At 41.8% G+C, this 12,859-nt stretch overlaps 1 protein-coding gene across 1 annotated transcript in view; it reads right to left on the reverse strand.

The window, feature by feature from the left end:
- Nucleotides 1–12,859, reverse strand: part of LOC147705950 (BPI fold-containing family B member 4-like) — an 81,977-nt gene that overhangs the window by 25,312 nt on the left and 43,806 nt on the right. Inside the window, exons 9-12 of the mRNA XM_086929006.1 lie at nt 10,839–11,024; nt 9,475–9,528; nt 7,965–8,135; nt 7,408–7,478 (exon numbers count right to left, since the gene is read on the reverse strand). Of these exons, the coding sequence (XP_086785132.1) occupies nt 7,408–7,478; nt 7,965–8,135; nt 9,475–9,528; nt 10,839–11,024 (482 nt within the window). The remainder of the gene's footprint in view (nt 1–7,407; nt 7,479–7,964; nt 8,136–9,474; nt 9,529–10,838; nt 11,025–12,859) is intronic.

The following is a 12,859-nucleotide window of genomic DNA, read 5'->3' on the forward strand; positions in this document are numbered from 1 at the left end:
TGCATTATTGGCGGGTGGGGTGTATTACACGATGTTTTACTTCTTACCTTCTGCTACACCTACTCCTACCCCTGACCCTAAACCTACCTCCACTGCTTCTCCTCATTCTTTCCATATCTTACCTGAACACGAGCAGGCTAGACGTGCAGAATTCCGCAATAATTCCTTTATTCAGCTCCTCCATCAGCATCAGTTAGTGGTTAACACTACTAATTGTTGGGTGTGTGGGTTGATGCCACATACTACGGGTAAGGGAATTCCATATCTGGTGTTACCGTATAGTTCCCAAGGGTCCGCTCGAGCATTTCAAACAATGTTTCGAAGCGCACTGGGTTTCCACCCCATTCGAGAACCACGTTCTCCCTACTCTGGTCCTACCTCGTATCAAAAACCTTTGTCGATAGCAATAGAGGACCTAGATAGCGATATCTATGATCCCTCGCTTATTCCCGAAGAAGAGGTACAAGCCTATAGGGTCCTAAGTAGAGGCGAATATAGTGTGTTCACTAGTGAAAAGCAGCTTAAAAGCTCACCTCCAATATGGGTCGTACCCCACATTGGTAATTTTTGTCTCATAGGTCGTGGCCGAAGATCGCAAGCCCGACTTGGAGCGAGTGCTTGCACTGAAAATTACATTCTGCCGATGGTCTCGTCCCCTGTGTTCCTGGCTGCCAAGGGTACATACTTTATCTGTCATGATCGTGCATACGCATGGTTGCCCGCTGACTTCATGGGCTCCTGCTTTATTGCAAATCTGTTGCCTCCGACGTTCACTGTAGATGCCGATTATCATAAGACTAGAGTTGTGAGAGGCGTAATTAGTGAAGAGGATACTGCCGGTCAAGAGGCAGGAGACTTTTTCAAGGGTTTCCTCCCGTTTTGGGGACCTATGGTTAACAGTAGGAACCTGAGACAGTTGACTCGAGTGGTAGAATCAACAGCTAATATTACTGCCAGTGCCCTTGGTAATATCACCACTGAACTTCAGGCGGATAGGCTTATGACGTTACAAAACCGTATGGTTTTAGATGTCATCTTAGCAGATCGAGGTGGGGTATGTAAGGTGATCCATTCGAGCTGCTGCATTTTCATTCCTGATAACGCTCCGACTGTCTATCAAGCCATCTCGAAGTTACATAAGATCTCCGAATCCATACACGTGGATGTAGGGGATTGGACGCTACTTGGATGGTTTTGGGGCCTGATGTCGACTTGGGGTTGGAAGATTCTGATGATCATCGGAGTTGTTGTGGTGTTCCTGTTCACGTGTTGCCTTTGTGTGCAGTGCGGTCCTGCCTTATGTGGCCTCTGTGCTACAACGTGTATGAGACAGCCACCTGTTACCAAGGGGACTCGGTTGGACAGAGCTATGCTACAGCAACATCTCGATGGTCTGATGAATATCGAATATGATTCCGACTAGTGCTTGCCTACATGAGGGCAAAAGGAGTGTCTGAGGTTCCGTGACGATTGTAAGTGGTGTTTTTGACTCGCACGAATATGGTCGAGTCTGGTATCTATGAACCGCAAATGACGAGTTTAGTAAGTGTGCGCAGTTTCGCTGTGCTAACTTAAACCGTTCGTTTGTTATGTGGGTTTTTCATCTGTACCCACGGGTTCCATCTTAGATACGGCATCCATTTTGTCTCTTGCCCTCAAGTAGCCATCGAACGGACGATGTCCGCTTCGCGACCCTGGGACTCCCAAGATATTTGCGGAAGACACATGTTCTTTGTAAGTGTCTTTATGACGAGGGGGATGCTACTGTAAAGCAGATGGCGCCGCCCGAGGCTCATCTTGCCGCACGGGTTTATTGTCTCAGCCGTGCATCTCATTAGGCACGTCCCTTTGATGCCTGTATCTCGTGTTTCCCGATACCTCCCCTTTTACACCCTTTCCGATCTCCCCACTGTCTCCGTCTTCCTCTGCACCTGTCTTTGTTCCTATTTCGATCTGTTTTACTGCCGATCGGAATGCACTAATGTTGGGAAGATGGGTTTTTACAGTTGAGAACCGCCAAATGTTTCCGCACTTATGTCCCGGACCTTGTGTGTTTCAAAGTGACCAAAACGACCCCTCTGGGGGATGATTGTGGGAACCGGGTTGTAAACTTTTGTGTATCATGTTGTCCTATGGGTAAAAACAGTATAAAAGGAGCGATCCACAGAACCAATTTGAAGCAGTCTCCCCAAGTTGCACGTGTTGTACTTGTCGTGACTTCTGTGTTCCCTGCAGTAAATAAACCTTGAATCTTTGACGCCGAAGGAAGTGTCCCGTGTCTCTGTCATTCGTACGCCGGAGCAGGTTACCCACGAAGGTTTCAGGTGTTGTGCCCTGGCACCGCTGGGTCTTAAAGAACCCAGTCCTTCAACTATGAATGCCCTAGAACCAATGTGCCTGGAATAGCAGAGTACAAGTCCACAGTAAGAATTGTGTGTGGAAATCTCCACTGTGATGCACAAATGTGTACTGAAGGCCAGGTGGAAGTGCTCTATAAGACATTATAATGGTTCACAACTTAGAGACCCTTGCTTTCTGCACATAAATATTGAGGTTTTGATTACCCTGTAGATGTCTCAGACCGGATGAAGGGCAACTAAGGTCACAGCCTTGTCTCATTCAGTTGCAGATTGGCCTTTGCATTATGGTGCTTGCAGTTCTGTTTTAGTCATATCAAATAGAGGTCCTTGACTAGTAAAATGTTTAAGTTTAACTGAGCCACTTCTCTCAGCCAGAAAGCAGAAACTTGGTAGACCAGGCAAGCATCTGTTGTGAAAACAGAAAGGTGGACCCCCATGAACCTCTCTTTATGAATTAATTTCATCAAATTTAGACGTGTAAGTGCTTCATTCAAACCAAGATTCTCATTGGATCCTTATAGTAATAGATGTGTTTTTGAAAAATTAACTGTTTTCAAAGACAAATGAGATGATATTGCCTGGGGAAATTTATCAGGATAAAGAAAGTGGATATTGCCAGCAGTCAAAGAGGTGGGAAACTACTGTGCATGGAGGTAGTGTGATAAAATGGAAAGCAGAATGTGGCATAACAAATGCTGTAAAGTGTAGTTAAGGATTGTGAGAGGTGGAAGAGAGTTGTATGAGGTGTACTCGGCGTAGGGAAAATATAGGCGGGGAAAAAAGAGGGATTTAAATTAGTCATTTTACATTAGCAGAAATAAAAGCACAGTTCCACATAGGCAGAAGAAGGGAACATTCTCAGCTAAGATTTTTGAAAATCCATTAAATGTCCCACCATTTATCTTGCCCATTAACACTCCTCAGTTCCATAAATTATCTGTCCTCTTTCTCCTCTTCATAACCCAAACATAACGTCCAGCTTAGTAACTGCCTGCATTCCACGTACACACACAATTCTATAAATGGAAAAGGAAATGCTGGCGCTTGTGAAACTGAACCGAGGGTAACCCTAAAATCTGGAGCAGTCCTTGACAGCACCAACTAGTGTGAGGATGCCAGGCCCTCTGCACCATGAACTGCAGGTATAGTAGTAGTAGTAGTAAAATCTTTATTCGGTATCAATTTTACATGAAAAACCATAAAAGCATTTATACATTTCATTTACATGCGTTTTAACATTACTAATGCGTATTCAATTCATTTCAAGTTTATGTCACTGTTACTTGATAGAAATCATTAACAATTATTATTTTGGAGATTTAGCCTATGTTTAAAAATACATTTTAAGAAGGTGCTTACAACTTTGCATACATATTCAGAACTTAAAAATTGCAGCCACAACATGGCAGGACGACACATTCTAAGGCCTAGAGTTCTCAACAGGGGGGTTAGCCAAAGCTTGCGGTGTGCGGAGTAGTATTTGCAGAACAGTACGGTGTGAATTGTTGACTGTTCGGATAGTTCATCGCATGGGCAGGCCATTAGGTTTTCTTCCCAGCTATTTCTATTTGGAAAAGCTACAACCCTGTGGAAGATGTTCAGCCTGAATCTCGCAAATAAAAATCGTTCAAACTGCGAGTCAACATAAGTTAAGTAAGGTTCCGTTTCCAAAGTAGTCATAACCGCCAGAGAGTGTTGTACAGATGTTTTTTTAATCTCCATAGTAATGCGTAACTCTTCAAAGTGGCTCAGCGCCTTTGCCTTAAGCTCTTTTTTTGGGATTTCAGCGATCGTTTCAGGGTTGTGATAGTAATCAGCCATTCCTAAGTCAGTGAGAAGATTTTTTACATATTTTAACCAGTCTATTTTTTCAGCACGATCTAGAGTCATACAGTCCGCAACAATGTCTGTTTTTTGTTGACACCCATATTCGGTGCCAGAGAAGTACGGGTTCAATTTTGGCCAGGTCCTCAATATGTGGCAATCCTAATTCTGCGTGACAGGCAAAGGTGGAAACTCTTTTTGGGACTGCCAATAAGAATCTAGTGAAGGTGTTCTCCGCAACCTGGAGGGCTTTCGTGTTTTTGTACGGTATAGTAAATTGCTAATAGATTGAGGCAAATAATGAAAAATCTAAGACTACAAGAGCAGTGAGAACCATTTGCAACAGGGCATTATTTGTTTTAGTAGGACCTTATGAATTCTTCCTAGGTTGTCAACTCTTGCAAGCCACTATCTTTACTATTTCACATGTTGGCATTGGCATGCTTGGTTTTCTTGTGCTTATCTACTATTCTGACCTCGGTCTGAAATCCTGTGTTTATTCAATGTACCAGCAGGGGAGTACTTGTTCCAGTGCCTATTGGGTACATTCTTTAATTCTTTGTCTGAATTCAAGTTTGAATTCCCATGTACCAAAAGGGCATGTTGGGGACATTCTTGCGTTCCTTTCCTAATTCCAAATTCGAGTTTCCCTATACCAAGAGGGCATTACTTGTCCCAGTCTCTGTTAGTTACAGTCTGTTATTGATTCAATTATTCCTGTCCTTGATTTCTGAAACCTCTTCATAATTCCTTGTCTTGGTGTTCTCCCTGTATTTTTGCTGCCTCTATTGTTACCTGAGCTAGTGCTAGTGGAGTATCTCTCTTCAGTCTCTATTGCTTGTCCTTTCTTATTTCTGCTTTCCTCCTCTTGAGCTTTTGCTGTCCTATATTCCGATTATTCTATACATCTAATTGTGTGTTTAATATCAAATTTGATCAACTGGCTGTTACAGCATATGGCAGTGTACAGTGTGACCTCTGGCTTGATCGGTATTCTGACCAGGTACGGGGAAAGACTTCTGTTGTTGCGGCCAGGTCCTTTGGAGTCTCAGAGTTGTTGTCTGTATCGGTCCAAGAACACTGAGTGCAACACTCCCTATATAAAAAGGCCCAAACCATGACTTTGCTGTATGGAGGTTGTTAACAGCCATCTGCAAGTGTCCATCCAAATGGACTTTTTCTAAGCTTCTAAGAGAACTCTTGTCATATACCATTATATCCCTTACTTTAATCAACTCTTCCACTTGCCCCTTTCCTCTCTCTCTCCTTGTCCCTGCTTACAGACATCTCCTATCCTATGTGGTTCTGTGACTACAGGTATATTTGAGTAGCCTGGTATTTGCCTTGCCCTGTCACCTTGCTAAGTGTCACCTCTAGAATCATCCGTCCCTGCCTTCACTTCCTATTTCTATTTCCTATTTTCCTGACATGAAATCATGAGGTCAAATATATTCCAACTACCTTATTTCATAAATATTTATTTTCAAAATGCACTTAGTTCACAGGAACTATTATAATTTATTGTTAACTCTAGCTATATCGCCAGGGTCGGACTGGCCTATAGGACCATCAGGCAGTGCCAGTGGCCAGTTCATACAATTGATTTCCCTGTTATTTCAAAAACATTGCCAGCAACAGCACAAATCTATGGAATCTTCCATACCTTTGAAACCCATGTATAGCGTGTCATTCCAAGTTCAAAACTTCACCAATTTGCAGAACGTGGGACACTTTATCATCTATCTAATTCACTAATGAGGGTCTCTTCCTAAACCTGCGTATTTCTCTTAATGCTCGTGATGAGTTAAGTTATACTTCTTGCATTCAGTTTGAATCACTTTTATTCAAATTGTAGTTCCTATTGGGTATAATAATTTTTAAACAGAGTCAGAGAAATTCGTTCCAGGTTTCAATCCCATTTTTTTATCCAAGCAAAACTTGATATTTCTCCTTTGATTGAATGAGAAGAACATTATCCCTCTAAATACTTTGCACTGTATGTTGGCATTTGCCTTCCCCAAAAAAGGTCTTTCTCTTTGAGCATAAAGGCTATGGGTACATCCTCTGTCATCAACTTCAAAACAACTTTACCACAGTGATTTTCCATATTCCTGATACAAATGGCCAATATCTGTGTTAATGGAAATAAGATACACATCTAACAATAGGTACCTGACAACAGGGTTTGTCAACACACTGTGTTTACTATTTACTGTGGTGTTCTCATCTTATTTCTTATTGTATACTAACCTTACCACCAAGTCGCAAGTTACATTTAGGAATGCGTATGTGGAGTTAGTAATAGTGCATGCAATGCTTACCTTGAAGAAATAGTGAATGCAAAGTTTATGGGTTAATATCTTGATCCGATATAGTCTATCCAACCATTTACCACTGCCTAAGCTTGCTGTTAAAGAATATATTTCTGACTACTGGCCTGACTTCTCAGACTAGAAACTTGGGGCCTCATTTATGACAAATGACGCATTGCTGAGTGAAAGCAGCGACGTGTCACTTCTCAGTGGGCACTCCTTGCGACATTCCTGTTGCGTCATATTTAATGTATGACGCATCATGTTGCAAGGAGTTACAGATACATCAGTATTTCTGACGTATCTGTAAGCGCAAAAGTGACGCATTGCTGGAGTGTGTCACAAAAGTGACGCAACTCCAGCAATACGTCCTTTCATATGGGGCAAGCCCCATGTGAAAGGGCCTGCGCCAGCCTTAAGCCCGCTGTGAGTCAGGCACAAGATTTTGACGCAACAGCGTCCTAAAAGTGACGCAGTGAAATCTCATAGATTTCACTGCGTTCATTCTACGACCCTTCCTTGCGTCAATACGCCCCCCTTGCATACATTATACCTGGCGCAGGTATAATGTGGCGCAGGGGTTTACAAAGTGACGCATCTACCTAGATGCGTCACTTTGTAAATATGGCGCAACAAGACGCATTTTTTACTCCACTGGTGCGCCACAAAAAGTAACGCACCGGCGTCGTAAAAGTGACGCACAGCCTCATAAATGAGGCCCTAGATCTATTGCAAGACTTACTACATAATATCACTGCATGGAATTCAAACAGGTCTAGAACATCCTACATACAAACGTTTCCTGTAAAGAAGTGATTTACGGAACAAAACTATTACTGCTAACTAGATCATGAGGATTGAATTCAACCAGTTTCGACAAGAATTAGGAAGAAATGTAATAAATGTGATACCTGTCTAGATTTAAGGCGATCTTCAATTTATCTCCACCTAAAACTGAAAATGTAGCAATCAAATTGGCAATCTGTAAGGAGAAATGATGAAGAAAGTCAGTGTTCAGTTTAAAAAAATAATGTCACTGCATAGCATCATACTATATAGTAAAATTAAAAGCCCACGAGTTTACTCTTCAGAAAATAACCAAAACATTCCAAACTTCAGGATTCTAACAAAAAGCATTATATATGTTCAAAGTGGGGACAAATAAAAGCAAACAAACTAGTGTAGAAGGCAACATGTTGTGATATAGTGAACAGACAGGACAGATAAAATGAGCTAATATCAAACTGAATGGGAATGTACTACACTGTGTACAAACATTAAAGCTAATACTTGGAACATTAAAGCCACATATGGAGGGTAGGAGTGTTGCCTGAAAATTAAGAAACATTATACAACGAAAAATTGAGCAATGAATTGCAAACCTCTGCTTAGAGGAAAATGGAGGCATAGAAGATAGAGAAACGATAGGTTGGTGAGGACTAACAAAGATTAAATACATTATACTCACCACATTCAGGGAACAGATGGAGCGGAGCGAGGAGTCTGGCATAGATGCAAAAATCTCTGCTTTGGCATTTATTAATACTGCCCCTTTATTCTTCTTCAAAGTCACCTTTGGAACCTTGGGAACTGTCATCTTCAGTATCAGTGGCCTTGACTCAGGAAACATTTCAGCGACCTGCAGCCCAGGGCAGAGACATACAGACAAGAGCACCATTGACACGAGAAGACCTCATGCATTGTAGGACCAAAAGCAGTTATGGAACAGGAAACACAGGAATCCTTTCCTAAATGCATCTACAATTTCCTCGCTAATCTTCTAATTTACAACTGTATTACAAATGTCCTTTAGTGGACAGTGTTATCATAATAGTTCTCTTTCTCCTACAACTCTTGCTACTGCATCCTTCTTTATTCAATAACCCCCTATCCTCACCAGATACGTAAGACTCTGAAGCCCTTACTAATGTAAGCTCACACCAACTATAACCATTAGAGACTAGAGTTACAATCTCTTTCTCCATCATTACATTTGTTAACATAGTTACTATACCCTTCTTTACTACAGTAGACCCTGGGCTAGTATGTTCGTGAAGGTCCTTGCTGCATTAGGTGAGAGTTTCAGGGTAGTGTGGTAAAACATCAGTCAATAAAAGACCCTGGATCAGGTGCTCAGACAAAAAAAAATCATTGACAAGTGGGGTCAGTATGCAGATCAGCATGGAAGACAATGGTTCTTTTATTAGAACATTGAAATGTTAGGAGCTCCATTGAAAGCAATAGCGTGCTGGGGTAGAACCCAGGAGCCCCAAAATTCCAATGCTGTCGTTCACAGCTGTTGCTGTGAACAAAGGCATCACTGAGCCCTAGGGGATTTCAATGCCCCCTGGCTCCCCGAGGACTTTGTTGTATTTGTTAGAACATTTTGCCTTTTAGCGGCGGAATGTTCTAAGAGCCGATAACCCTCCGTAGCTGGGCTATACCGGCATTAAAGTCCTGTTCCCTTATTTAAGGACCCCGTTTTTGGCCCAGATATTTAACGCTGGAGAAGGCCTTTAATGACCGGTATAGCCTGAAAGGCTAGGGCCGTCGATCTTAAATCTATGGAACCAGGTTCGAGTCTCTGCAATGCTGCTCAACATCCTGTGATTCTGGGCAAATCAATTAATCTCCCTGTGCCTAACAGACATGAATGTGTCCTTGCCTAACGTAACTGGTGCTCATGTAAAGCAATCTGATACCTAATCCTTTCGAGTCAAATTCATGCTTTATAAAAATATGAGAAAAAAACTGTGCCCAAAGGATTAAATAAACTTGCTCATGAAATTATTTTACCCTTCCCTTGGATTATGATTCACTTCTTCAATATAGAAACACACATGCATACCTATGGATTAAGTAGCAGGCAAGAAGAATGGTATTAAATCAACACTGGCACAAAAAGGAAGTATAATGCAAAAATAATATATAATTCTCCCATCTCTGTTTCAAATGGGTCCTTTTGAGGGTGCACTTACCTTTGGAACTAGACCTCCAAGGATAGCTGTTGTCAAAGGTGGCAGTTCTGCGACCTATATGACGACAAAACCCATCTTAGGAACTATCCAATTACATCAGCCATCCCATTTCCCTTGTTAATCTATTAACCCTTGTCCATGGCCACCATATAATATATCATTTACATACTCAAAAATGAGTGCAAAAAGCCAGAGACCCATCGGTATTAGAGGCACAGAAATAGAGGGGGATGGAAATATGGTGACACACTCTGCTGTCTTTACATTGGAGGATGTAGAAGATTTTTTTTTACTATACTGTTTTCAAATACTTATTAATATTAACAACTTTGCAAGATGTTAAAATATGAATTCGACTTCTGCCATGCCTGTGTAAAGCACTGAAATGTATCAACCGCTATGGAACCAGTTTGTCTCTCTATCTCACTTTATCAATGACTAGCAGCCCGCCCCTGCGTTGCCCGGGGCAGAAGGTGGCTGGGGGCAGCATCGCAGCAGGAGAGGCGCAGCAGAGCGGCCGGGAGCAGCAGAGCGTACTTACAGTGTTTCCTTGCTCCGGTTTTGTTGTTCCTGGCCGCTTCTGCCCACGCTCGTGTCCGCTGTTTCCCCCGACTTTGAGGAAAAGGCTTCTGAGCAGTTATGGCCCCCGCCCGTCCCTCCGCCCGTCCCTCCGCTTGTCCCTCGGTGCGCACCCGCGGCTCTTGTTCGCTGCTTCTCCCGATGTCCCGACTTTGAGTAAAAGGCTTGCGAGCACTTATGGCCCCTGCCCGTCCCTCCGGCCATCGGTGCGCACCTACGGCTGCTTCACTTACCTCAGCCACCGCTCCTCCCTGCGCTGCTGAGTTTACCGCTCCACTGCTCCTCTGCTTCTCACCGCTACTCACCGCTTGTCCGCCGCTCGCCTTTCCTCCCCGCCTGTCCGCAGCTCCTCCCTGCGCTCATGTCCACCACTCTTCCTCTTGCTCCTGAACGCCGCTCCTCCCCGCGCTCCCAATGTCATCACGCACGTCACGGCCGGCGCTACTTGCAAGGGACTACATTTTTTTATTCCAATTTTTTTTAAAGAACGTATATTTTTTATTTTTATATAGCCTATGTCCTTCTGCTTGTCCTGAGGTTTTCAAAGATGTCTTGGGTGTTTGGATTGGTGGTGTACTTTTCGAGTTTACCTGGCTCAAAGGACACAGTTCTCTCTTTGTAATAGTAGTAAAGATTTGGGGGATTTTTGACCAATATGTCACTTCATTTGTGTATATATTTGGCCAGACTTGCCAGCATGTAGGAATCATTGCACATATGATCTTGCACTACTTTGTAAAACAATTCTTAACCAGATCTTGTTAGGCTTTCTATTGGTTACTTACGTCTCCATCTTTAAGATCAACTTCAAGAAGGCCCTCTTTTTGAAGGGCAGCCAATACACAGCCAAGGAAATTGGCAGACAGGCCAAGCTGTGAAGTGGACGCATCTTTCATTGGTGGCATTACAATTCGCTTTCTGTGACCCAAGGGATAGTCAATAAGGCCTCCTCCCACACCGCTCACAATCGTCTAGAAATAAGAAGAAATGCGTGCATTTTTACTGTATTACTTTCTTTGCTTATCATTTAAAGTGAATATGGCCCAAAGTGACTCTGGAATTGCGCACAAATTGGTAATGGAAAATAGATTGCATACATTTATTGAGCAACATATAATCCTTTGGTACATCTTATTTCAACATTAGATTATACACTTACAAACAACTTTAAATAATTTAGACCCCAATCAATTTATTTTAAATATATGTAAAATATATCTTATTCAGAATACAACTTCTGCTATAAGTAGCACAGGGCCAGATGTAGGTAAATTCAAATTTGCGAGTCCTTAATAGCGAATTTTACCGATTCGATATTAAGGACTCGCAAAATTGAATGTAGGTAGGAATCGCTAAAATATTAGCGATTCCTCAATATTCCTTAATAAAAAATCACTAATTGAGATTTGTTAATAAGGAATACCTACCCATTCATTCAAATGGGCTAGGAGGCCCATAGGAATGAATGGGAAGATATTCACTATTTACGATTCAGTATTAAAGAGTCGCAAATAGCGGGAGCTATTTCAAGGGTGTCAAAAGGACACCCTGTTGCACCCCTGAAATGTGCATGTGTGCACATGTGGTGCACATACATACATGCCCAAAGGGCATGGATGTGTGCCACATGGTACTTTTAGAAGAGCAAAAAAGTATTTTTTTAAAGGAAATCGCTAATTACCACCAAGTTGAAGTTGGTGGTAATTAGCGATTCATTATGGCTCGAGTGCACTTTTTTTTGTGCTACTTACATTGCATGTAAGGAATCTCAATTTCCGATTTCTTGAATGCAAGAGCAAAATAGGGACTTATTTTGCAAGTAGGTTTAAACTCACCTACATTGCTCTCAGCCAAATACTGGTTGGAAACTCAGAAATTCTGCGAATTTCTGCTTTACCGCTCGGTATTTGGCCACCTACATCTGGCCCATAGATTGGTCTTTAACTAAGGTTTGAAAGAAAATTTACACCATAGCATTCTGATGAAATGGCTGAAAGATTGGATGTAAAATTCAAGAACTGTCCTAGATACTTTTTCCTTAAGGACCACTGTCACAGAAATTGAAAAACAAAGTAGGCGACATGGAGGATTCCTTCAGAGGTCTTTTCAGTCTCACCAATACTTTTCAACACCTACTTTCCCAGGTATGTAAAAGTGAAGTATTTCAGTTCTAGATGTTCACAGATGACACCTATCTCAATATTCAGCTGGAAAATGAATGTGCAGTGCGGGCTAGTATCAAAAGATGTATTGAACACATATGCTTTTGGAACAAGAAAAATCAGATGAAAGGTTGTGTGTTGGAAAAACATGTGCACTGTAAAGTACCTTTCAACACCTTCTAAATCAACATCATGATATGGATTATTCTTTCATCATACAACGTATCATGATGATGATTTAGGACACATGGAGAGGAACATAATCAGAGCCCAATGTGACATACAGGTTATATAGAATGTATAGATTAAAATGCGCTTCTGCTTACCAGAAGCCAGAGAGTTTGCAATTATTTCCCTAGTTCTAACCATTGGAATGATCCACCAACTGACAGTCATAGGGGAGATTTACCGAACAAAGAAATAGTATTGGTAACAAATATAATCTTCTTAACTAGATATTTAATCACACTACATTTAACTGCCTAAGTGGGCAAAAGGAGAAAAGAAAGAAAGAAAGAAAGAAAGAAAGAAAGAAAGAAAGAAAGAATGAAAGAAAGAAAGAAAATAAGTAAATAAAGGACTTGTAACCAGATACCAGATAGCAAAAGTGGTCTGTAGTTTCTGCAGATAATTAAGCTCATACT

Source organism: Lissotriton vulgaris, chromosome 7, assembly GCF_964263255.1.
Source record: "Lissotriton vulgaris chromosome 7, aLisVul1.2, whole genome shotgun sequence".
Classification (NCBI taxonomy): domain Eukaryota; kingdom Metazoa; phylum Chordata; class Amphibia; order Caudata; family Salamandridae; genus Lissotriton; species Lissotriton vulgaris.